This window comes from Trichosurus vulpecula, chromosome 2 (genome assembly GCF_011100635.1).
Source record: "Trichosurus vulpecula isolate mTriVul1 chromosome 2, mTriVul1.pri, whole genome shotgun sequence".
NCBI lineage: Eukaryota > Metazoa > Chordata > Mammalia > Diprotodontia > Phalangeridae > Trichosurus > Trichosurus vulpecula.
In genome coordinates, this window is record NC_050574.1 from 43,041,775 (window position 1) to 43,068,453 (window position 26,679).

Consider the following 26,679-nt stretch of genomic DNA (forward strand, 5'->3'; position numbering starts at 1 on the left):
GAGACTCTCCATAAAGAAGGTAAAAGAAGTATAACGTTTATTCAGACACCAGAAAACCATATCCCATAACCCAAATTTTCAGCTCCCACAGCCAGTCAGCCCACTTTATTATAACATCAAAGAACTGAAAACACCGTATCAGCGCCTGGAGATTTGCCACTCCAAAACCTCTCTGACCCCCTGCTGGGGTCTTCCCCAAAACAAACTCACAGTACAGCTAAGTCAACCTGTTCAGTTCTAATAATCATGAGGGTGGCCACCAGCAGCCATTAGCAGCCATAACATCTTTCTCTCTCTCTCTCAGCATTTTCTGTGACATAATTTCCTTTTCCTGTCAGGAAGCTCCTCCCACCACATATGTCTTAGGCTTTCTGTGAAGTAAGCAGATCACATGGCCTATTAATGGGTGGGAAAGATCTTCAAATCTAATTGCTACTACAGTCCCTTCCATGTTTTTGTTGTTCATCCTTCATTCTTGTAGAGGATCAATGGCATCAGGAGGGTGGTAATGTCTTGACTTGCAAATGAACTGGATTTGAGTGGGGCAGAACTGTGCAAAGTCATCAACTTTACTCTCTCCTCCAGAATCATTGGAGTCCAGTGGCAAGACATAGGTCAGGACAACTGGTGAGGGCTCAGGGTGCAATGTGAGACCCTGGCTTTTTTAAGCTAAGTCTTTCCCAGGTCTTAGTTTGTCTGAGGCAACACCCATTCACTGATTAAAGGCTAGGTAAGAATGGAGGCAAAAGATGGTCTAGGTTGTCATCACAAAAGAATCAGTCTGAGAGGGAAGGACTCTCAAAAGTTTCTGGCCAGAGCAGAAACAATTGCTGTTTGCACTCACTCTGAGCCACCAAAACCCAAACAGCAAGTAAAGCTTGGACGGGGACCTATTATTGGCCAATCAGTGAAAAGCAGAATGATTTGAGTTCAAAGGCACAGTCAAATAGCTCCATTTGAATCCTAATGGCTTTATCAAAGACTGGTTTTCCAGAAATTGTAAATGAAATCTACATGAGAAAAGAGTTAATTGTCCCAGGTTTTAACTAAAAAAAACAATGATAGAATAAGAAAATAAGGAAGAAAAAAATTTAGTCCCTTAAGTCCATGATACCTTGTGAAATATAAACAATCAAAATTTACGTTCTTTTGGACAGGGCACCTGATGAGGGCACAGTCTCTAGGAACCCCTTGAACCCTTGAACTCTCCTTGAATCTTGCCACTCGACCTGGCCTTGGCCTGAGGCTATAACCATTAAGCCCAAATGCCTACCTTGCCCAGTCCTCTATTGTCCAGCTGTTTCCCACCCTTAATCCTGTTTCCCATCCTTAATCCTGATCAAAATATCTATACCCTAGCTCTGCTACCCCAGCCCTTGATGGGTTGTCATTTCCATATGGCCTTCAGCTATTTCCCCCACCCTGGAGTCTGACCTCGTCCTTAAGTCCCTCCCTAGACCCCTCTTCTGGTCACCCCAGACCACCCCTCAATCCCTCCCACAACCTTTGTGTATATAATCTCCATCTTGCCTCCATGAGGTTGGTCAGAACCAATCTAGCTCAGATGGGTCTGGCCCTTTTTCCTTACAGGCGTCGCAAGGGGTGGGATCTCTCGGGGCAGGCTTATTTGGCTAACTCTTAATAAACTTTGTCCTTTCCCTTGGCTGAGAAAGCTTGAGTCGAATTCTTTCGGCGGGACCCGGCGTGTTGGTACTTTGGGGTGTCGAGCACCTCTCACCCCAAACCCTCATCATTTATGGTTCCCTGAACCGGGAAGCACTGCTAATCTCAAGTTCTTCTCCAGCCAAGACTGAAGGCCATATGGAAATGACAACCCATCAAGGGCTGGGGTAGCAGAGCTAGGGTATAGATATTTTGATCAGGATTAAGGATGGGAAACAGGATTAAGGGTGGGAAACAGCTGGACAATAGAGGACTGGGCAAGGTAGGCATTTGGGCTTAATGGTTATAGCCTCAGGCCAAGGCCAGGTCGAGTGGCAAGATTCAAGGAGAGTTCAAGGGTTCCCAGAGACTGTGCCCTCATCAGCTTGAGTCGAATTCTTTCGGCAGGACCCGGCGTGTCGGTACTTTGGGGTGTCGAGCACCTCTCACCCCAAACCCTCATCACACCCACAGGTAGGGGTAAGACTCCTCATGAGCACAGAGGGAGAAGAGAAGTAGAAGGAGGAGAAAGAAAAGGAGGAGGAAGAGGAAATTTCAGTATTGACCAACTGGAACTGTCCAACTGGGTCTCCAGGGAGCCACAGATTGTTGTTCTTCTTTAACTCTTGAAGAGGAACAATGACATTAGGAGGGTGATGTCTTGACTTGCAAGTGAAATGGATTTGAGTGGGGCAGAGCTATGCAGTCACCAGCCTCACTCTCTCCACCAGAGTCATCAGAGTCATTCCATATGAGAATTAGTGAAAGACCTTAGGTAATTTAACTCAGATTAAAAAAAGACTGGTGAGAGGACTGATTCTGATAGACTTAGCTCTTCTCAGCAATGGAAGGACCTAAAACTTTTCCAAAGGACTCATCATGGAAAATGCCGTCCACAGCCAGAGAAGGAACTGCTGAGGTTTTAGGGGTTCTTGGTGTTGAGGGATGAGGGAGCTCAGGTCCAGGAACCCCAAGACTGGAGTTCCCAGACAGGGTCATTGAGAGGAAGTGGCCCTCAAAGACCCGAGTACTGGAGAGGGTCGAAGCCGTCTGGAATGAATTCATGATCTCAAACATTCTTTAAGTCTAGGTGGCAAAGATTTATTACGCTTTACAGCAGCAAGAGTTCTTAGGGAACCTGTAACCTTACGGGGCTACAGGGAAAGTTTAAATATGAGATTTGGGGGTGAAACCTGTCAATTAGGTGTTTTGGGGTGGGATTAGGAAGTGGTTAAGGGGTGTTCAGTTCTTAAAGGAACATGCACTTTTTGTATCTACTGCAGGTATCTTACACAGAGTTCACTGGGAAATAGCCCAAGGTGGGGCTACCTGGGGGTGTGGTTTTGACTGTGAAACCTCACTAAGTCAACCAGCAGTCACGGCTGACAGGGAATATCCAGGTGGCTTCCATCAAATGTCTTGTTAGACAATATGAATGTAAGGGAGTATGCATTTTACTTTGACTATGTCTAGGATACATATCAGGAAGGTCAGTAAGTAGCAAATATTGTTATGGCCCAGTGCACAGCCAATTAGCAATACACAAGGAGTCCAAACTAATAAATTCTATAGGTACAGCTGGCAGCAGTATCAGGAGGAGAGATAAGTGTTCTGCTAAGGCATGCTGCCCTTGAACTGGAGAGAAACTGCTAGGGCCAATGCTTTGAAGCTAGGGAGAGATGTGATTTTAGAACTGGGGTCCAGGCACAGGCACCCAAGCAGAGGCTAAGGAGAAATGCAATGTTAGAATTAGGGTCCAAGCACAAGCACCCCATCATTGGGACCCCAAAACAGCGACACACAGGGTCCTGCCAAATGAATTCCACCCAAGCCTTCTTACAGCCAAAGAAAAACAAAGTTTATTAAAGATTTGCCATATTGGGTAGACTCCTAAGGAGGCTGAGCATTGGTATCCCTAATGCCAGTGGGCCAGATTGAATCTTCTCTGAGCTAGATTGAATCTGAGCACCTTCCTGGAGGCAAGATGAAACTTATATACAGAAAGATTGTGGGACGGAACTAGGGTAGTCCAAGTAGTCTGGAGTAATGGGAGAAGGGGTTTAGGGAGGGTCTTGATGGGACTGGGGTAACTGGGGGGACTGGGGTGAGGTCAGACTCCAGAAATGAGATTAAGGGTGAGAAATAGCTGAAGGCTACCTAGAGATGACTGACAATGGCGGGCTAGGCTAGTTTAAGGGTAGGATTTGGGTATAGATGTTATGATAGGATCAAGGGTGGGAAGCATCCAAATAATGGAGGGCTGGGCTAGGCTAAAAGTAACAGAGATTTGGGCCTGGCAATAATGAAAGGCTTATGGCCTCAGGCAAATTCCTCATCAAGTGGGAAGATTCAAAAAGAGTTCAAGGGGGTTCTCAGAGCTATCAGAGCCATCAGAACTATGGAGGCAGAATGAAGAGTGTTCTTTTGTTTTGTTTTGTTTCTCATGGTTTCTCCCACTCATTATAATTCTTCTATGCAACATGTGTAATGTGAAAATATGTTTAATAGGAATGTATGTATAGTCCACATATCAGATTGCAGAATGTCTTGGGAAGGAAGTGGGGATGGAGGGGGAAAATTTAAAACTTATGGAAGTGGAAGTAAATGTTGAAAACTGAAATTAAATAAATTACATATTAAAAAAATGGAAAAAAAAAAAGAATGGGAGTAGGGTGAAGGTGGGGCAAGATGACTTCTTTCAAGTACTTTATGGGCAGTCAGTGCAAATAAGACTTGACTTATTCAGTTTAACCCCAGAGGGCAAAAGCAGGAGGAGGTGATGGAAGAAAGACTGAGGTTAATTTAGGCTTGATGTCAGGAAAGACAAGGTAGAATAGACTGCTTAAAGAAGTAGAGGGCCCCAATCAGTAAATATTTATTAAGAGCCTGCTACATTGTGGGCTGAGTCCTAGGCCTTGAGAATACAAGGACAAATAATGAATTGATTCCTGCTTACAACGAGATTATATTCTGATGGAGAAGATAAAAAGTATCCATGTAGACATAAAGATGTATACCATATATATATATATATATATATATATATATATATATATATATATATATGTATATATGTGTGTATATACACATGTGCATATATACATAAAACAAGTAGGTATATATATGTATATATACACACACATTTATATAGATATTAACATAGTTATATAAAATTTCATTTTTATTCTGAAAAACAAAGACATACAGTTAATATCAAGGTTCACGTGTAATACAAGGAAAATTAGGAACCCCTGAGTAACCCCTAGCTACTGACAAGCCCCCCCCAGAAAGAATGGATTCAGATATCTTTGGTATTTAGCAAACCCCTGGGACTCCATGGCTCCTTCCTGAAATGTCAATAGATAGGACCATCCCACTGAGAGATAACCTGGCAGATCCTGTCTAGCAGATATCCCTGAGACTCCTTGGTTCCTTCCTGGAATGTCAATAGATAGGACCATCCCACTGAGAGATAACCTGATAGACCCTTCCTGGGAGATATCCCTGGGACTCTGTGACTCCACCAAGGAATGTAAATGAGATTATCCCACTAGTACGATAACCTGACTGAATCTTTTGATCAGCCAGGACCTTTGTTCCTCTTCCCCCCTACTCTGTACCCCCATATCCTATATAAGCCAAGCCATCACCCCAACACATTGGCCATTGATTTGTGGTGCCGTACCCCGATGGCCGCCGGCTAATAAATTCTCCACTTAAAACTTATACTCTGTGGTGTGTCTCGCTCGCTTCTGGTACAACACACGTATTTGTGTGTATACATGGACATAGGTCTCCATTTCACCTCAGCAGCTTCTCATAGGGTCCTGCTTGTCTCTACTCCCCTGGAGCTAACCCTTGAATTCAGGCCTTCATGAACCCTCCCCTGAGTGACTGCATGTACCTGCTGCTTGTTTTTTTCTGCCTTCACGGCCTCCTCTCTCCACCTTCCCCCAAGTTGCCAAATTAATATTGCTAAAGTGGACATAGAGAGGTCTTTTCCCTACTCAGAAAAAAGTAAAAGCAAAATTCATGACCTCAGAGAGGGCCATAGACATGCCTGAGTGGTACAGAATTGCAAAGTATAAGGAATTCTCTAAGTAGAAGGCAGAGGGAGTATAACATTTACTTAGACTCCAGAGGATCAGATTCAAGGACCAATGCCTCCAATTTGATATTGTAGCAATAATATTCCAAAACCAATAAGCTCACCTCACTGTAGTAACAAGGAAATTATAACAAAATATTATAACAAGGAACCAAGACATACTGAAGCTTCCCCTCGATGCTAGGGCCTTCCTATAAAAATGTCATTCACAAATCCTACTCTCCACTCAGCATTCTCTCCTGCAGCTCTGCTGACTCCGAGTTCCTTGATCTCTGCAACTCTCTCTTGTTCAGCACTCTCTACTCTGCACTCTTGCTCGATGGCGGCTCTCTGCTTCTGAATTCTGCCACTCTCCTCTCTGCTGCTCTCAGTTCTGCTGCTCCCAGTTCTGGGCTCTCTTTTTATACAGTCCTAGCTGTCATCTTACTGACTAGAACTCAGCACACATGCCATTGGCTCTGGTTTTAGCAACTCCCCTTAGGGCCCTGAGGGCTTCACACCCACATCACTTAGCACCCCATAAGTAAGGTCTAGTTACAAAGATATAATCAGGCTTTCCCACCTAGGCCCACCTGAGCCCTATTGAATGGGTGGGGAAGATCTTTGATCAGATTAATACTATAGCTCCTCACTGCTCCTAGGAAAGAGGATTGGATCCTTCACAAGACATATAAAGCCCTTGGCAAGCTGGCTCCACCATGTGCTAGGCAAGTCTTGACTATTATGATCTCATCTGATCCTCGCAACAACCCTGAAGATGTTGGTAGGTGCTCGCACCTCTCACCCCAAACCCTCATCATTATCATCCCCATTTCACAGATGAGGAAACTGAGGCCAGCAGAAGTTAAGTGACTTGCCCTTGTTAGAAACGGAGTTCAGGTGTGTGCCAAGAGTGTCCAGGGGTTCTGTTCTGGGTCAGCATCTTGTGCAGGACATCCTGAACCTGGGTCATGCCTCGCAACCTGAGCACGGTGATGATTTTCGGAGGCTTTGCCTTCCTCTTGGGCACCGACTTCTACCCCATCTGTTTCCAGCCCCTGATGCAGACCGAGGAGTACAAGCTGGAACAAGCCGTAAATCAGGCTGCTACTGTCCAAGTAGATGTGCAGCCACCAGGATTAAAAGTGTGGTCTGATCCATTTGGAAGGAAATGAAGAGTCTTGTGTCTGATCTGAATAGGAAAATAAACATCATCGTATCCTCTGTGATGGAACAAATATAGATCATCTGTGTGGAGTGATAACTGAAGAAGACAGAATTTTATAATGGAGTAAATACTAGTAGTTTCCACAAATATTAATTCCAAGAATTAATATTAAATTTTTTCTGAAGTTTCAAAATACCGTTAATGCAAGTTACACTATTAGGAAGTGGAGTGGGGTGAATTTGTTAACTAAACCTCTCCATTCTGGGTAGAAAATAGACCTACTTATTATTCAGTCTTTACAACCAAGAGTTATGATTTAAATATGGGAAGTACAGCACACTTGGGAAGATCCTTTTAGTGTCTTGTGTGTTGCCATTTCTCAAATAAGATACTGAAATGACTTCAATAAGCTGCTTCATGGAACGTGAAAATGTCAGAGCCAAGAAAACCATTTTGGACTCTGCCCTGTGCTGTTTATTAACAAGCACAGTCCATCTTAGTCATGTCTTGTTGAAGACTATTTAGTTTTTGAATGCAAATATGAAGTAATGTAAATGAGAGGTAACATAATTTAGTGGAAGGAGTATTGGATCTTGTGAAACTGGATGTTGGTTAAAGGAAACAACAGACTAGGTAATAGAAAAATTTATATTACTTATATATTAATTCCCGTGAGCATAGCTAACAGACATACATGTATGAGATTGAGCCAGAGAATGTCTGACTGATTTGTACAGAAACATGAACAGGTTTTATATTCTTTAGAACAATCACAATTCAGCATGTTACTCAAATTTATGATTCTCAGGGATGTTTAACCATAAGACAAGGATTTCCCTTAATGGAATAGGGTTGTAAAGAATGTTGACAAAAGTCAGTTAAAACTACAGCCCAGCATCTCTGTGTCTCATTACATTCCATAACATAGTATATACCTGTAGAATATTAATCGAGGTAATCTCTCTTGGGGTTAGGGTCTCATCCTTTAATGACTAACGGTGGAAAGAATGTCCTTAGGTCAGTCTAATCTAGCCTTGTTGACAGAGGTAAGGGTATTTCATGAGCAAACTTTTAGAGAGAACAAAGAAGCCCAGATCCTGGATCTTCATCCAGTTACTCATTAATTCAGGCTCTAGTTGAAATTAAAAATTATATAAAATAGTATAATATTTTCCACATTCTTTAGTCAGAATCCTTGGATTTGTGTTTCAACTTGCCCAGTTACCAGCTATGTGACACTAGATCCTCTCTGGATCTCAGTTTCTCTTCTTGCAAAAATGGGTGAATTGGACAAGATAATCCAATCCTTTCCAGCTCTAACATTCTAGGATTAAGTTACTTTGCATACATAGTAGAAGTAGATGTAGGATTAATATAAGTGTAAATGTGTACATTAAAATCAATTGTTTAACTTAAGAAAAAAAAAGAAATGGAGTTCACTTACTCCCTTAAGAAACAGAACTTAAACTGAATTGAGTAAAGTGTAGATTTACAATTTTTGCAAGATTTGGGAGTATGATACCCCAAAAGGGGCATATCCACACAGTATAGAAGTCAAACTGAGCCTTATATAGGGTTAATCACTCCTAGTCCAACCCTTCAGAAGGTTATTAAGGTTATGAAGGTTATTAAGTTGCACAAATGCAAGAGAACTTTGCCCCTCCTTTGCACTCTCAGGTTTTGAGGGGCTGTAAGATCCCAGCTTCTAGTCCCTGTTTCAGACAGGATGTACCCTAACCATAAATTGAATAGGGGGAAGCCTAAGGGTCCAGGTGTTTCCTCCATAGTACTGTGGAAGCAGAACAATGAAATTCCTTTGTCATACCCTGGGTTATATAGTTTGTCTGAGACTGAATTTGAACTCAGGCCTTCCTGACTACAAGTCCCTGTGTTCTGTCCTGTGTGTCACCTAGATCCCCCATCATCAGTAAAGGACTGTTGATTGATGGGTGGACTGACTGAATCCTTCCTTAGTCATAGCCTGCCTAGGACAAATTTCCTTTCCCTAAACAACTGTCCCACTTCCCTCGCAGCCATCCAAGGCACCCTATCCCTCCGTTTTTCCTAATCATTCTTCTCAGCACATCCATCGTGCTTTTTGGAACCTCGGTCTCTTGAGAACACACAACTCTTCATGTCAGGCCAGTCCCCTCCTCTCCAAAATGACTTTGAATATGTTCTGCATTTGATATTCCAGGAAGATCTGATTTGCCTCTCAGAAGAACAAAACCTCCCAGAAGCCTTAGGGACTGTCTCATTTTATCTCTGTGTGCCCAGCACCCACAACTGTGCCTGGAAAGTAACTGGCCATAAGTAAATTCTTACTGATTGGTATTGATGTGGATTGAATTGAGTCATCACTCCACCAGTAACTCACTGGGCAGCTGTGGATGAATCCCTCCCCCCTTAGAGCCTAGGGCTCTTCCAACCAGGGGGAATTTGAACATGATTTTCGAATTCCTTTCAGCTCTCATGTCTTGGGCTCAGATTGCTGGGAGGTGGTCTTCTAGGTCTGGTGTTCCATGTTCTAAGAGCCCTTCTGGCTCTGTGGCTTGAAGAAGAACCAGAGATAGAGTGTTGATGTAGAGGATTAAGTCGGGACATGGCACCACATGTTACCTTGAGCTGTCCAACGGCCCCTGGTCTGATGGGAAGGATGCTAAGTCTTAACAACATTAAGCTCATTTCTATTCTAGGCTGGTGCAACGTCATCCAATCTCTAACATGACTAAAGCAAGAGGCCTTTATTGACCCACAGAGTGAAGAGTGGGACTGAATAGTTTGATGTTTAAAAACATTAGAGAGACAGAGTTTCTGGGTAATTGAATCATTTTATTAACAAGGCCAGCAGGTTATTAGTAAAAAGATAGGCATTTGGCCTCTCTCTGAGACCAAAGAAAATCATGGTGATGGATTCACAGTTTATATGCCCTTCAAACAGTAATAAAATCTCACTGGTTAATCTGATTGGAGATGGGCTATATTAAAATGAAGGGCTTGGGATCTCTTGGATAGGGAAAGTATCTCTCTACCAGAGACCCCATGACTTTAGGCTATCATTTCAAAGAAGGACTTACTGATACAATACCCCACCCAAGCCTGAGCAGAATGAGAGAGCTTCCACCAGGATGGGTCCTTGAATAGGACAAGGAACCCAATTTCATCAGCAGCAATGTCCTTAGGAACTGAACTTAAAAGTCTGTACTTTAGAGGGGAGAGCTCTGAATGTCTCACCCCTGAATTTTTAGTTATTGATCACCATTTTTCACATTAGAATGTCAGAGGTTGACTCCTGAACATCCTAAACCATTAGGATTGCGCCATAAGACCACACCATGTATGGAAGGTGAGAATCAATGGAAATGCAAAGATTATTAATATCAATGATCGATGGCATGTTTTCATTGCTTTACAGCCTTTGCATTGTCTGTGGGATAAAATGAAGGCTGTCCTATATCAAGTATGCTTCGGTGCACTATTGGTACTTGCACAAGACATCCTTTACTCCAATCTGCAGTGACCTGGAAATGAGCTAATTCTGAGCTTCCCATTGAAAACTTCATCAAGGTAAAACACACAAAACAGTAGCTGGGGAGCAGATTCCCAAGGCCTGAATTTGGGCTTTGTGGATTCACATCTTGGGTTTGTGGGCTGGGAGTTTGAAGAGGTCTCCTCAGTCTCCTCTCCCCTCTGAAGGCAGAGTGCCAAACTCCTCCCAAAGCCTTCCTTTATAGAAGACAAAAAGTGGCCTCTCAGCTCTCTCCACTCTGCATCTGCTGCCCTGCCTGGTTTTATACAGGGAACAGGATACTCCTGCTCCAGGGACCTGCTTTGACTGAGCCTGCTATGGAATTGAGGCCCAGGAACATGTCCAAAGTCACCCCAGGAGAAAATAGCTCAAAAAAACCCTCCTGCAGCCTCGTGTGTTTGTGGGTGTTCTGCGGGCAGCTAAGGGGGATCTCCTGGGCCATGGGTCCTCTGTGGGAAGCTGGTGGGGCTCTCTCAGGCTCTAGGTGCTCTGAAGACAGCTGATAGGGATCTCCTGGGCCCTGGGTGCTCTGTGGGCAACTAAGGGGGCTTTCTAAGGCCGGGTATCAGTGCTGTGGGGGCTCTGTCACATGCTGGGAAGAAAGTCCTAGGGTATGGAAATCCTCCCTCCATCCAGGAGATCATGCCAGAGGCCAATCAGAGAAAAGCCTGGAGCTGTTCAGAAGGAGAAGAGGAGACCTAGGGGAGACCTGAGAACTGCCTTCTAGTCCTGGAGGTTGGTCCTGTAGCTGGAAGGTCAGACTTGACTTGCCAGGTCCCTGAGGGCAGAGTTGGGGCCATTGAGTGGAAGGGGCAGGAGACAGGTTTGGGCTGAGTTCAAGGCCAGGAGAGCCATCACAGAAATGACTGGGCCACTTCTAGAGCTGGTGGCTGCTCCTTGCCTAGAGGCTTCCTGTGGGAGAAACAGGACCAGTGTTGGTCACAGCTGGAAGAGCCAGGAGCTTAAGGTCAGGGGATGGGGGTGAGGGGCAACCCCAGGGACAATTTCTGGGAAGAAGAGTTAGGAAGGGGTTGGGGAGTGAGTGAGGGGCACAGGATGGCATGGGCTTGTGGGTCAAAAGACAGACCACTTACCAGGTGTAACAGAGCCAAGTGAGGCCATAGGTGAGGAGAAAGCCAGCCCCCATGAGGGTTCCCCTAAGCAGTGTGAGCATCAGGGCCCAAGAGCTATTCTCCTGGGCAGAGAAGGCTATGGGAGAGAGAGGGGTATGGGCTGGTTAGAGGGGGCTCACTGTCCTCCAGGCTTCAGTCCTTCCCCTCCAGCCTCACTCAGGACCCCAGCCCCCTCCTTGAATTCCCAAGGCCCAGGGCTGCCAGGCCCTTCTCTAGGGGTGGGAGACAGAGCCCAACTCAGTGGGCACAGAGCAAGGAACCAGGCTCTGATAACCACCTTCAACACTTCTTCCTGCAGGGTTCTAGAGGCTGTTGTGGGCCCAGATCAGGAAGATAACAAGGCAGGGAACCTGTGATCCCACCATCATAATCAGCAGGACATCACCTCAATACAGGCTCTCCAGCCCAAACACAATGGGGGCCGCCCCCCACCATCTGCCTCTCCCAGACCCTCCCCAGCCCTCACTCTGTTGCCTCCCCTACCCCAGGCTTTCCCCTCTCCTCTGTCCTCTGCCTCTATGTCCCCACCCAAGCACCAGAGCTCTGGCTGTCCCCTGGCACCCTGTCTCTGGCAGAAATGCCTGACAAGTCATTGCTCCCTTTCAGATGGTCTCCCAGTGGGGAGCACAGAAGACAGATCTCAGCCCCTCGATGCCCACAGCAATGTCCCCTCTCCCCTAAGCCATGCAGACTCCACTGGTCCAGCCTCTAGCCCCCTCCCATTCTCTGTGCACAAACACACCCAGGCAGAGGTGCTGGGCTTGGTGCCCGTCATAGACTGCCTCCGTGGACATAGCCCCTGGCATCAGGGGCCTGGTGGGAGTCATGTCTGTGGGCCCAGCTCAGCCATCTGATGTATAGGACGAGGAAATGGCTGGCCCTCCATAACCAGCAGGAACTCAGCACTAGGGCCATTTTGTGTTCTCTGATCAAGGCTCCTGACAATTCTGATGTCTCATGTCCTGAGGTCTCTCCCAGCCTTAACCTTTTATAGGCCACGTTCTAAGGTCCCTCTGACCTCTCTTATTCTATTTTGTGTACTGTAGCCCCTCCCAGCCTAACCTTCCCTGTCCTAAAGGGCTCACCAGAACACAGGAGACAACATGGGCCCATCTGGACAAGAAGAAAGTTTGGGCTAAACACAGGCTGTGGCCATATTGGGCCCACTGCCCTCAGGGCCCCATGCCCCAGCTACCTCCCTCCCCCTTCCCTCACCTGGAACCAGCTGGAAGAGCACGGTGTGAGTTCCTTGTGGGTTCTTCCCCTCACAGCTGAGAGTGATGTTGGGGACCCTGTCCACCTTCATACTCAGGCTGCTGTTGGCCCAGGGCCCAGACCTGCTGGATAACACCTGAAAGGTGTCACTACTGCTACTGCCCTCCACAGGCTTCCCCCCTACCCACCAGCTCAAGGAGGGAGTTGGATCTGCTTGGACAGAACAGGTACATGACAAGCCCTCCTTGACCCAGGAGCAAGAAGGACTAAGCATCCTTGGGGGATCTGTGGGAAAATACAAGAGACCCTCCTTAGTGGGTGACAGTCTGCATTCCCCAACAGGACCCAAGCACCCCATGGTGCCCAGCCCTCTCACACTCACACTGTACAGAGATGTTCAGGGAGGCCTGCTTGGAGCCCAGAGGATGCTGAGCAAGGCAGATGTATTTCCCTCCATCTGCTGGCCCCAGGTGGGGCAGATTCAGGTGCAGGACTCCATCATCTGAGGTCTGGGAAGAGGCCAGGGTTTGGTCCCCCAGGATCCAGCTCAGTGTAGCTGGGGGACTGCTGTTGGCAGCACAGAGCAGGTGAAGGGACTCTCCCTCCTGCACCACAAGAGTTGAGCTGTTTGCTGGGATGAAAACTGAAAAAGATCAGGAGGTCCCAGGAATGCGGCTTCAGGAAAGCTGGAGGGACCTCAGAGATCCCCTATGTCCCACCTTCTGTGTACCCAGCAGGGACCTGGGAGCTAGAAAGCTGATGTAACTTCCTCAATATCACACAAGGAAGGGGTAACTGGAAGAAGACAGGACTCCAGGCAAGAAGGGAATGCCCGAGATGCAGCCCAGCCTGGATTCCTGCCCCCTTCTCCCTCCACTGCATCTTACGTGGCTGCTCTCCAGAGCCAGACAATGGAGGCTTCACCTGTTTCTCTTCCTGCTACCAGCCCACACTCAGCCTAGGTTGTGTTCCCTGACTTTCCCTCAGATTGGGTTTTGTTAAGCTTCTTTTCCTTCTTTCCTTCCTTCCTTCCTTCCTTCCTTCCTTCCTTCCTTCCTTCCTTCATTCCTTCTTTCCTTTCTCCATTTCTTCCTTCCTCCCCTCCTCCCTCCCTTCCTTCCTGTCTTTCTGCCTTCCATTTCTCTCTTTCTCTCTCTCTTTCATTTTACCAGATAAGGGCAAAATAATGTGAAAGACAGAAACAACAAAACAAATTTGCAGGAGACTGAAATGTGTGTAAATGGTCCTGGGATTCTTACATCATAGGAGCCCAATCTAAGCACCACTAGGATCCACTTTTCCAGACCCAGCAGCTCTGGAGCCTCAAGGCAAATACTGCGTCTGCCCTGACTGAGTGTTAAAGGCTCCACCTGGATGGACAGACTCCTGTCCCCCACTGACAGCAGCTCCTAGACCCATCCCCCATAGCCTCTTCCTACACAAGCTCCTTAACCCCACCCCCAGATCAGCCCTGAAACCAAAATCAATGCACCAGGTAGCAAAGCCTCCTCTCTGGCCTGGATTGTAGAGAGCCAGGTCAGCTTCCCCAACAGGGAAACCTTGATAGGTCCAATGGGGACATATCTGCCTGGGGACTAGACACCAAGGTGGGACTTGTCCCTCTGAGCCTAAGCCTGGTGTAGTGGAGAGGTCACTGCATTTAGACTCCACATTTAGAGTTCACTTGTCTCTGGTGCTGGGCCCCTGTGTGAACTAGGTCAGGCCCTCCTCACAGCTCTGAGCTCAGCTTCCTCATCTGGAAAATGGGGGTAAGAATTCTCCCAATCCATATCTCATAGAGCTGTTGGGAGAAAAATGGTTTCTAACCTTTAAAGTCATGAGTAAATGTGAGCTGATGTCATTCCAAGAGGAGGGGCAGCCCAGGACAAAGGGAACCTGGGCCTGGACAGTGAGAGCCCCTGTCCCTACTGACTCCCTCCTCTCACTGACATCCATGCCCACCCTCAGAGTACAAGCTGAACCACATGGGTCCCCTCCCTGTCCTCACCCTGGGGTTTTGCTGATACCTGTTGTCTTGCTGTCCTGGGTGATGGTGATGGACACCTTCTGCACAGCATCTGCAACAGAAGGACCAGGCTGGCTGGGGGCTGGGGCTTTCTGCCCAGCCCAGCATCAGGCAAGGAAGAGATTAAATTCTAGAACCACAGAACATCAGAGTAGAGGGAGCTCAGAGGCCATCTAGCCTGATCCCAACCTGGGAGAGAGAAAAAATAGGAAATCCCAGCCTGTGTCTCTGCTGGGAGGCAGCTTTCCCTGCCCTGGGTCAGGGAAAAGGCATCTGGTTTCCCAGGACTGGGCTAGGACCCTTGTCTCTTGACACATCTCTCCCTCACCCCTCACTTGGGGGACACAAGCCTTCTGCCCCCAGCACTCACAGGACACATGGAGTTGGATGGTTCTCTCTGTGCTCAAACGGCCTCCAGGAAGGGTCACTTGACAGGTGAGGTTGGTGCCATGATGCTGCTGCCCAGGAATGAAGAAGATCTCTGAGGAGTGAGATGCCCCAGAGCTTTCTGGCCTGGAGGAGAGGGCAGCCCCCATCCAGGAGAATTTAGAAGGCCTGTTTTCTCTACAGGCCCAAGGAAATGTACAGTTCAGAGTCACTGGGTTCCCCAACTCTAGCATCTCTGGAATAGAGATGTCTGGTTTCTGGATCAAGTCTGGAGAGGAGAGAGACAGTGAGTCATGGTCTGCAGAGGGGAATTAGGCCTCGTGTCCTTCTAGATGTTAGTACCTCCCTACCCCTCAGGTCCTTACTGTATTCCTCCCATAGTAGGACCCCATTAAGGCTCCCTCTCCTTACCAGCCTTCTGGGCATCCCTTGTCATCCTCAGCCCCTGAGTCACTCATAGATTATGGGTCAAGAGGAAGTTGCAGTAAAGGCAATAAAGAACAACCTCTTCATTATACATAAGGGGAAACTGAGTCCCAGAGAGAGAGAAGGGAAAACTGTGGGGCAAAATGCCCCAAAGAGAGTCAGTCAGAAATCTGGGATTTGAATCTCTTTCCTTTGACAGCAGCTCCAGAGTTGTTTCCAGCACAAACCATGGCCCCTCTCAGCCTTGCCTGGAGTCCTGGTTCCTCCAAAGAGGATCCCACCATGTTGCCTCCTCTTTGCAGCTCTGGAGCTTCAGGCAGGGCTTTCACACCCTTCCCTGGGTCTGTCCTCTCCCTGAGTGGGTTCCCCACGTGTCTCTCATGTTCTCTCCCCCCTCCCACGGGGAGCTTCAGGATCTCCAAAGCCAGCCCATTCCCCAGATCTCCCTGCCTCATACACTGAGAACCTCCCAGGAGAGGAGCATCCTACCTGTCACATTCACATAAAGCAGCATATTGTGGAAACTGTATCCCTCATTTCCATATTCAATGCGGAAGAAGTATTTTCCCCTGTCTGAGAATTGGGCATCTGTGATGCTCAGAGAGCAATTGTTCATTCTGGGATCCCCAAGGAGATGGAATCTCCCCTGGGCTCGCTCCTCCACCCTCTGAGATGGCTCATTGGTGGCCACAGGCCAGCCACGTATAGCATGAGTTCCTTCTCTGAACCAGTAGCCATAAATTGGGTTGTTGTCATCAAGTAAGAGTTTGTGGTAATTGAATATGCAGGGGACATGGGCGCACATCCCCTCCTGCACAGTCACTGAGGGCTGCACCTCCAATCTCTGGGACAAGCACCCTGAGGGCAGACAGAGACCTGGTCAGCATCTCCAACTCTTCTCACCCCCTCAGACCAGCCTCCCTCTGCCCCAGCCCCACTCACCCTCCCAGAGCAGGGGCAGCAGCAGCAGCAGCATCTATGAGACAGGAGAGAGCCAGGTTTGAACACGGGCCTGTGTCACTCCCTGAACACCATGGCACCCTCTGGACATCTCTGTCAGGCTCAGGGCAAAGAGGAAGATGAACCAGGAAGCCTTTGTGTGGAGAGACTGGGAGGCTTGTCCTCAGAAGAGGAACTCCTGTCCTCTTCCCCCATGGGCTTCTGTCCTCCTCAGCTGAGCTCGGGGGATGCGGGGGGGCTCCTGTCCTGGGCCAGCTCCAGGCACAGTCAGGACTCAGGTGCGGGGAGGACAGATGTGCTGCACGGGCTGTGGCTGTGGCTGTTGTGTGGAGCAGCCTGTCTATGTGGCTGATGAGGGGCAGTGACCAGTGCCTGGGCCACAGCAAATTCTAACCATCCAACCCTACTTTACCTGTCCTGTGCAAGCTGACCTGGGATCAGGAGCAGCTGAGCTAAAACCTGGCCTCAGACATTTCCTGTAAGCCTTTGCACTGTCTGAGCCTCAGCTAAACCATCTGTAAAGTGGAGATAGTAACAACACCTCTCTCTCAGCCTTGTTGTGAGGTTCAAATGTTATATTTGCCAAGTGTTCTGAAGACCTTGAATCACTGTATAAATGCTGGTGATGATTAAGGTTAATTTACTTTCTTCTAAGATCTCTCTAGTCCAGCTACACTGGCCAACTGCCTGTTCTTAGGCATGGCATTCCATCTCCCACCTCCAGGCCTTTGCCTTGGCTGTGCCCCCTGCCTGGAAGTCTTTCCCCCCTCCTTTCTTTTGTCCTGGCTTGAACTAAAACTCAGATCCAACGTCACCTCCTGTGTCGCCTTTCCATTTGTCTTCTTCTACTCTAAGTCTCTCTTCTACCTATTTGGTTACTAAAGTAGTATTGTCCCAGTAGAACGAATATTACTGGCGGATGGGAGCTAGTTTTGCTCACATTGCTGGGAGGGGTCTTCCAGTCTGGTGTCCCATGTTTTAAGGTCCTTCCAGCTCTGAGCCTTCAGGAAGAACCAGGGATAGAGTATCAATACAGACGATTAAGTCAGGACTTGGCACCACATTGTCACCTTGAGTTGTCCAATGACCCCCAGTCTGGTGGGAAGGATGTTACCCCTTAACAATCCCAAGGTCATTTCTATTCTAGGCCAGTCCAATGTCATCCATAAGACGCTAAAGCAAGAGGCCTTTATTGACCTATAGAGTGAAGAATGGGACTGATTAGCGTGTTATTTAAAAATATTAGAGAGACATAATTTTGGGTAATTTAATCATTTTATTAATAAGGTCAGCAGTTCATTAGTAAAAAGATGGCTATTAGGCTTCTCCCTGAGACCAAAGACAACCATGGGGGTGCACTCACAGTTTATATGCCATTCAAAGCAGTAGGTGGTCCATCAAAGAGCAATAAAATCTAATGGGTTAACCTGACTGGAGATGGGCTACACTAAAATGAAGGGCTGGGTATCTCTTAGATAGGGAAAATATCTCTCTGCTAGACCACCCATGGCTTTAGGCTATCATTTCAAAGGATATATATCTCACCCAAGCCTGAGCAAAATGGGAGAGCTTCCACTAGGGTGGGTCCTTGAACAAGAAAGGAAGTCCAATCTCATCTTTAGACTTTAGAGGAGAGAGCTTTGAATCTTCCCCCACGTCCTCAATTACTGGTTATGAGTAATCATTTTTCATATTAGAATGTCAGAAGTTGACTCTTGGACATCCTAAACCTTTAGGATTATGCCATAAGACTGGACCACGTATGGAAAGTGAGAATCAATGGAAATGCAAAAATTATTAATATCAATAATCTATGGCCTGTTTTCATTGCTTTGCAGCCTTTTCATTGTGTATAGGCTAAAATGAAGGCTGTCCTATATCAAGCATGCTTTGGTGCACCAATGGCACTTGCACAAGACATCCTTTACTCCCATCTGCAGTGATCTAGAAATGAGCTAGTTCTGAGCTTCCCAGTGAAAATTTCATCAAAATAAAACACACAAAACAGTGGCTGGGGTGCAGATTCCCAAGGCCTGAACTTGGGCTTTGTGGATTCACATTTTGGGTTGGTGGGCTGGGAGTTTGAAGAGGTCCCCTCAGTCTCCTCTCTCCTCTGGAGGGTAGAAAGCCAAACTCCTCCCAAAGCCTGCCTTTATAGAAGACAGAAAGTGGCCTCTCAGCTCTCTCCATTCTGTATCTGCTGCCCTGCCTGGTTTTATGGCGGGGAACAGGATACCCCTGCTCCAGGAACCTGCTTTGACTGAGCCTACTATGGATGTGCTGGGAAGCCCTGATGGAAGCCAATGGGGTTGTAGGGTGCTCCCCACCAGTGTGGGAAATCTTTTCATGACATTGGGACCTCCCCAAGTGGTGTCTCTGGGAAGTGACTCCTGGGGAAGGTGTGGAGGGAGGGGTGGGGGTGGGGAAACTGAGCCCGTTCAGGATGGAAGAGACCTGCCACCCTCTAGTGGCAAAGACAGAAAATAGCAGTGGAGTCCTGGAAAGAGCAGGCCCTCCCCCTCCCTGCACCCCAGTAAGACATACCCATTCCCTTAAGGTAGCAGCAGGTGGGGAGGCAGTGCTCAGAAACCTGGTGACCCTCAGTCCTTGGGCTCCAGGTTCCCTACTGGAGGGAACAGAGAATGTCAAGCCCAACCTTCTCATTTCAGTTGAGGAAACTGAGGCCCAGGAACATTCCCAAAGTCACCCCGGGAGGTAATAACTCAAAGAAGGCAGCCTGTGGTCTGGTGTGGCCCTGGGTTCTCTGTGGACAGCTGAGGGGTTTCCCAGGCTCAGGGCCAGGGCTGCTGGGGGCTCTGGTGTTTCCTGGGATGCAGATACGGACTTCCTCCTCCATCCAGGAGATCATGCCATAGGCCAATCAGTAGAAGGGCCTGGGGCTGTTCAGAGGGGGAAGAGGAGACCCAGGGGAGACCTGAGAACTGTCCTCTAAGCCTGGATGTTGGTCCTGTAGCTGGAGGGTCAGACTTGTCTTGCTGGGTCCCTGAGGGTAGAACTGGGGCCACTGAGTGGAAGGCGCAGGAGGCAAGTCTGGACTGGGTTCAAGGCCCCGAGAGCCATCACAGAGATGACTGGGCCACTTCTGAAGCGGGTGGCTGCTTCCTCCCTAGAGGCTTCCTGTGGGAGGAACAGGCCAGTGTTGGTCACAGCTGGAAGAGCCAAGTGCTTAAGTGCAAGGAGTGTGAGTGAGAGGTGACCCCAGGGACTATTTCTGGGAAGAAGAGTGAGGGGGGTGTTGGGCAGTGAGTAAGGGGCACAGGATGGCATGGGCTTGTGGGTCAGAGGGTAGACACACTCACTAGTGTAATAGAGCCAGGTGAGGCCATAGGTGAGGAGAAAGCCAGCCACCATGAGGGTTCCCCTGAGCAGTGTGAGTATCAGGGGCCAAGAGCTGTTCCCCTGGGCAGAGAAAGCTGTGGGAGAGAGAGGCCTCAGTCTTTCCCCTCCAGCCTCACTCGCTCTTATGACACCAGTGCCCTTCTTGAATTTCTAAGGCCCAGGGCTGCCAGGCCCTTCTCTAGGGGTGGCAGACAAAGCCCAGCCCAGTGGGCACAGAGGAAGGAACCGGGCCCTGATAACTACCTTCAACACCTCTTCCTGCCTGGTTCCAGAGGCTGTTGTGGGATCGGAAGAGAACAAGGCAGGGAACCTGTGATCCCACCACCATAATCAGCAGGGGCATGACCTCAAGAGAGGCTCTACAGCTCAAACACTACAGGGGCCACCCCCACTATCTGCCTCTCCCAGACCCTCCCCAGCACTCACTCTGCTGCTTCCCCCACCCCAGGCTTTCTCCTCTCATCCATCCTCTTCCTCGATGCCTCCACACAAGCACCAGGGTACTGGCCTTGGATGCCATAGATGACATGGCATCTCTGATGTCCAACCAAGCTCTCAGCCCTTCATAGCACCGGCTTCAACCACCTTCACGGTCATTGGTACAAATTGTCTTCATCCTCCCATTCCTCCAGGGGAAGTCTTCACATGCATTGGGCAGACACCCCCCCTAACTCACCCCTGGCTCTGAGGCCTCTCAGTTACCCTCAATCTCCTTTAGTCTGGCTGTTGAGATGGTTTGAACAGAGTGTGGCCCCTGTTTCTGCTACAGGTTCTTGGAGCCACAGGTAAGATTGCCTGAGTGGTGGACCCCAAAGGGGGAGGAACAGCCCTGCAAGGCTCGTGAGCTCTCACCCCACAGGTGCTGACCCTCTCTGATCACCCCATCCACCACTACACATATGGTCATCCCCAGGGCACCTGGTGGGGGCTTAATAAACACTGGCTGACATGACTTCCTGTAAGATGGGTAAGCACATAGATGGAAAACAAGCATGTGTCTGTCCCCAGAGATTCAAGTCCTGAACCCTGACAAATTCCATCTTGGATCCCCATGTGATGAAGGAAGCAGCACAGGGGACTCATAACGACTGTTTGGGGTCTTTGAACCATGTTAGAAAGTAAGAGAGATGCCACAGGCCAGCAGGACCAAAGTCAAGCCCTGATTTTAAAGCAGGAAACAACTGAATCACTGATTGAGTGCAGGTCATGGGTCAGGGCATGGCCTTCATTCGCTCTAGGCCTGTGAGCTTGCCTCCTTTTCCAGGCCCAACTCTGGTCTGTATCAATCCAAAGTTCTCCTTCTCCACAAGACTGACATGAATTCTCTATCCCATGGTTGGCTACAGTTATCTCCAACATTCCTCCCACTGGCTCTCAAACATTCCTCCCACCAGCCGAGTTAGTATCGTATCAAACCAACACAGGTTTGTTAGTTGGGCCTGGTCTTGCTGAGGCCCATTGACTCTTGGGAATCACAGTTTCCCTTTCTCACTGTTCACCAACCACTCCTTCAATATTCCAACCTCAGAATTTCCCAAAATTGAGGTCAAGTTCACTGGCCTGTACTTTTCATGGTCTGTTCTCCTCCTCTTAAGTAAAAAAAAATCAGGACATTAGTCCATCTCCTGTTCTACATAGCCCATGGTCTCTGACATGTTATGGAGAGAGGCTCTCCATAATTTTAGTGACCAAGTTCCTCTGGGCCAGGTGTTAATTCACATTTTGAAGGTTGTTTCCCACCTCGGACCTGGATCCCAAATCCCCCTAGACTAGGTGAGTGGATTAGGGGAACACTGAAAGCAAAGCATCCTGGGGTGTCAGCTAATCTTGTGGGAATCCCCAGTCTGCTGTCTCCTTGGGTAAAGGAAGGAGAGATGAAGTCTGGTGTGTTTCAAACTCAAGTCTCCTGGCTCAGAATCCTGACTCCTGGACCAGGCTCTTCCCAAGAAGTCTCCCTGGCCTCTCTGGGCAGCCCCTCATACCCCTCAGCCTTTGTTCTCTCCTGTGGTCTCCACTTGCCCCCTGAATCAGCGCCCTCACAGCTCTCCCTTCCTCTTATCTGGCATCAAACACTGAGACAGTCCTCCCTGTGGTGGGTCCTCACAGTAGGGACTGAGGTTGTGACTGGGCTCCACCGTCAGTCACACTTAGGCCACTGGTGACCCAGGGCCCAGATCTGTTTGATATCACCTGGAAGGTGTCACTGCTACTGCCCTCCACAGGCTTCCCCCCTACCCACCAGTGCAAGGAAGGGGCTGCCTCTGCTGGGACAGAACAGGTACAGGACAAGCCCTCCTTGACCCAGGAGTAGACCCCCTTGTGGGGTCTGTGGGAAGATACAGGAGACACCCCCCCTTAGTGGATGACAGTCTTCTTTCCCCACCAGGAACCAAGTACCCCATGGTGCCAGACCCCCTCACACTCACACTGCACAGAGACACTCAGGGAGGCCTGCTTGGAGTCCAGAGGATGCTGAGCAAGGCAGATGTATTTCCCTCCATCTGCTGGCCCCAGGTGGGGCAGATCCAGGTGCAGGACTCCATCATCTGAGGGCTGGGAAGAGGCCAGGGTTTGGTTCCCCAAGATCCAGCTCAGTGTAGCTGGGGGATTGCTGTTGGCAGCACAGAGCAGGTGAAGGGACTGTCCCTCCTGCACCATAAGAGTTGAGCTGTTTCCTAGTATGAAAACTGAAAAAGATCAGGAGGTCCCAGGAGTGACAACCTGGAAGGAATTTAGAGATTCTCTAGTCCTCACCTTCACTTACCCAGCAGGGATCGGGGAGTTAAAGAGCTGGTGTGACTTCCCCAAGATCACACAAGGAAGGGGCAACTGGAAGAGGACAGGATCCCAGGCAGGAATGGAATCCCCCAGGCCCAGCCCAGCCTGGATTCCTGCCCCCTTCTCCCTCCACTGCATCTTACCTGGCTGTTCCCCAGAGCCAGACAATGGAGGCCTCACCTGTCTCTCTTCCTGCTACCAGCCCACACTCAGCCTAGGTTGTGTTCCCTGCCTTTCCCTCAGGCTGGGTTTTATTTATCTACTTTTCCTTCTTTCCTTTCTTCCTTCCTTGCTTCCCTCCCTCCTTCCTTCCCTTCTTTCCTTCTTTTCTTTTCTTTCTTTCTTGTCATTTTCATTCTTCTAATTCATAAGTTCTTTTTGACTTCTTTCTTTCCTGCCATCTTTCCTTCTTTCTTTTTTCTTTATTTCTTTCTGTCTTCCTTCCTTGTTTTTATTCTTTCTTTTTCTCTCTTTAACTCCTTCATTCACTCTTCCCTGTTTTCTTTCTCCTTGCTTCCTTCTTTTCTTTTTTCCTTCCTTCCTTTCATACTTTTTTCAAATCCTTCCTTCCTTTTTTCCTTCCTTTTTTCTTCTTTCTTTCAGTGTTTCTTTCTTCCTTCCTTCCTTCCCTGCTTCCCTCTTTCCTTCCTTCTACCCTTTATGTTTCTTTCCTTTCCTTCATCACTCTCTTCTTTTTCTTCTTTCTTTTTTCCTTTTCTTCCTTCCTTCTTTTTTTCTCTCTTCCTTTGTTTTATTCTCTCTTTGTGTCTCTCTGTCTGTTTCACTTTATCAATTAAGGGTAAAATAAGGTGAAAAACAGAAACAACAGAATAAGCCCCCAGGAGACTGAAATGTCCACACCACGAACCTGGGAATCTTATAGATGAGGCCATTGCAGTCCCCACTAGGTTCCACTTTCCCATACCCAGCAGCCCTGGGGCCTCAAAGCAAATACTGTACCTGCCCTGACTGAATGCTAAAGGTTAGCCTGGGTGTCCAGACTCCTGTCCCACACTACAGCAGCTCCTAGACCCATCCCCCATAGCCTCTTCCTACACAAGCTCCTTAAACCCCCCCAGATCAGCCCTGAAACCAAAATCAATGTACTAGGTAGCAAAGCCTCCCCTCTGGCCTGCATTGTAGAGAACCAGGTCAGCTTCCCCAACAGAGAAAACTTGATAGGTCCAGTGCACAGAGCACTGCTCTGGGAACTGGACCCCAAGGAGGGACTTGGCCCTCTCAGCCCAAGCCTGGTGTAGTGGAGAGGTCATTGCATTTAGACTCTACATTTAAAGCTCACACATCTCTGGGGCTGGGGCCCTGTTGAACTAGGTCAGGCCCTCCTCACAGCTCTGAGCCTCAGCTTTCTCATCTGGAAAGTGGGCATAAAAATTCTCCCACTCCTTATCTCATAGAGCTGTTGGGAGGAAAACAATTTTTAACTTTTGAAGTCATGAGTAAATGTGAGCTGATGTCATTCCAAGAGAAGGGGCAGCCCATGACAAAGAGAACCTGGGCTTGGACAGTGAGAGTCCCTGTCCCTCCTGTCTCCTTCATCTCCCTGACATCCACATCCACCCTCCAAGTAGAAGCTGAAGCACCTGGGTCCCCTCCCTGTGCTCACCCTGGGGCCCTGCTGATACCTGTTGTGCTGCTGTCCTGGGCAGTGATGATGGACACATTCTGCATAATGTCTGCAACAGAAGGACCAGGTTGGCTGGGGGCTGGGGCTCTCTGCCCAGTCCAGCATCAGGAAGGAAAACGATTAAATTCTAGAACCACAGATTATTAGAGTGGAAGGGAGCTCAGAGGCCATCTAGCCTGATCCCAACCTGACTGACATTGGCTCATAATGCCGTGGAAACAGAGAGAGAAAAAATAGGAAATCCCAGCCTGTGTCTCTGCTGGGAGGCAGCTTTCCCTGTCCTGGCCCAGGAAAAAGCCATCTGGTTTCCCAGGACTCGGCTAGGACCCTGGTACTTGATACATCCCTCCTTCACTCCTTCACTCCCTCACTTGGTGGATGCAGGCCTCCTGCCCCCAGCACTCACAGGACACATTGAGTTGGATGGTTCTCTTCGTGCTCAAACGGCCTCCAGGAAGGGTCACCTGACAGGTGAGGTTGGTGCCATGATGCTGTTGCCCAGGGATGAAGGAGACCTCTGAGGAGTGGGATCCCCCAAAGCTTTGTGGCTTGGAGGAGAGGACAGCCCCTGTCCAGGATAATTTGAAGGGCCTGTTTTCTCCACAGGCCCAAGGAAATGTACAGTTCAGAGTTACTGGGTTCCCCGACTCTAGGATCTCTGGAATAGAGATGTCTGGTTTCTGGATTAAGTCTAGAGAGGAGAGAGACAGTGAGCCGTGGTCTGGGAGGGGAATTAGCTCTCAAATATCCTTCCAGATGTTGGTACCTACCCCATCCCTCAGGGCCCTAGTGTATTCTCCTCATAGTATGACCCCATTCAGGCCTCTTCTCCTTACTGGCCTTCTGGGCATGCCCTGTCATCCTCAGCCCCTGAGTCACTCATAGATTGTGGGTCAAGAGGAAGTTGCAGTAAAGGCAATAGAGAATAACCCCTTCATTATACATAAGGGGAAACTGAGTCCCAAAGAGAGAGAAGGGAAAATTATAAGGCAAAATGCCCCAAAGAGAGTCAGTCAGAAATCTGGGATTACAATCTCCTTCCTTTGACAGCAGCTCCAGAGTTGTTTCCAGCACAAACCATGGCCCCTCCCAGCCTTGCCTGGGGTCCTGGTTCCTCACATTGAGGATTCCATCATATTCCCTCCCCTTTGCAGCTCTGGACCTTTAGGGAGGGTCTTCACAGCCTTCCCTGTGTCTGCTCCTCTCCCTGAGTGGGTTCCCCACGTGTCCTCCATGATTTCTCACCCCTCCCATGGGGAGGTTCAGGGTTTCCAAAGCCAGCCCCTTCCCCAGACCTCCCTGCCTCATACACTGAGAACCTCCCAGGAGAGGAGCATCCTACCTGTCACAGTCACATGAAGTGGCACATTACGGTAACTGTATCTATCATATGCATAGTCAAAACGGAAGAAGTATTTCCCCCCGTCTGAGAATTGGGCATCTGTGATGCTCAGAGAGCAATTGTTCATCCTGGGATCCCCAAAGAGATGGAATCTCCCCTGGGCTTGCTTCTCCACCCTCCGCGATGGGTCATTGGTGGCCACAGGATTGTCACGTAAAACATCATTCCCTTCTCTGAACCAGTAGCCATAAACTGGGTTGCGGCCATTGGGTGACAGTCCATAGTGGTCGAAGGCGCAGGGGACATGGGCACACATCCCCTCCTGCACAGTCACCGAGGGCTGTACCTCCACTCCCTGGGACAGGATCCCTGAGGGCAGACAGAGACCTGGTCAGCATCTCCAACTCTTCTCACCCCCTCAGCCCAGCCTCCCTCTGCACCAGCCCCACTCACCCTCCCAGAGCAGGGGCAGCAGCAGCAGCAGCAGCATCTATGAGACAGAAGACAGCCAGGTTCGAATGGGGGCCTGTGTCACTCTCTGAACACCATGGCTCCCTCTGGACATCTGTGCCAGGCTCAGGGAAAAGAGGAAGATGAACCAGGAAGCCCATGTGTGGAGAGAGGGGGAGGCCCGTCCTCAGAAGAGGAACCCCTGTCCTCTTCCCCCGTGGGCTCCTGTCCTCCTTAGCTGAGCTCAGTGGGGAGGGGCCTCCTGTGATTAATTGAGGGGAAGCTGGAACCTCTCCCCTCCGCTACATATATACACATTAATATGGAAATTGGAGGCCTGCTCAGAAAACCTGAGATGGAGGTATGCACGTGGAGAGGATCTCTCAGGTCATCTGGACAGGCTGCAAAGTCCTGTTACATTACCTACAGCTACTCAAAATGCTGTACTTTTTGGAACAAATATATGTATGTAGGTATGTATATCTATCAGTTTATCTGTCCATCTATATAC

At 48.7% G+C, this 26,679-nt stretch overlaps 2 protein-coding genes across 2 annotated transcripts; one reads left to right on the forward strand and one right to left on the reverse strand.

Annotated features, from left to right (window-relative positions):
• Window positions 1–6,720: 6,720 nt before the first annotated feature.
• LOC118838284 (small integral membrane protein 20-like) lies at window positions 6,721–6,924 on the forward strand. Its single transcript, XM_036745533.1, has one exon. It carries the CDS (start codon window positions 6,721–6,723, stop codon window positions 6,922–6,924), a length of 204 nt encoding a protein of 67 aa, XP_036601428.1.
• Window positions 6,925–9,728: 2,804 nt separating this feature from the next.
• LOC118836385 lies at window positions 9,729–26,266 on the reverse strand. Its single transcript, XM_036743697.1, is given in 15 exon segments — window positions 9,729–11,358; window positions 11,541–11,655; window positions 12,795–13,079; window positions 13,177–13,437; window positions 14,822–14,872; window positions 15,191–15,475; window positions 16,123–16,491; window positions 16,576–16,726; window positions 19,582–19,763; window positions 19,914–20,027; window positions 22,380–22,640; window positions 24,375–24,425; window positions 24,783–25,067; window positions 25,719–26,087; window positions 26,172–26,266. Coding segments are annotated over 15 exon segments (2,874 nt in total). The 5' UTR covers window positions 26,209–26,266; the 3' UTR covers window positions 9,729–11,300.
• Between the last annotated feature and the right edge of the window lie 413 nt (window positions 26,267–26,679).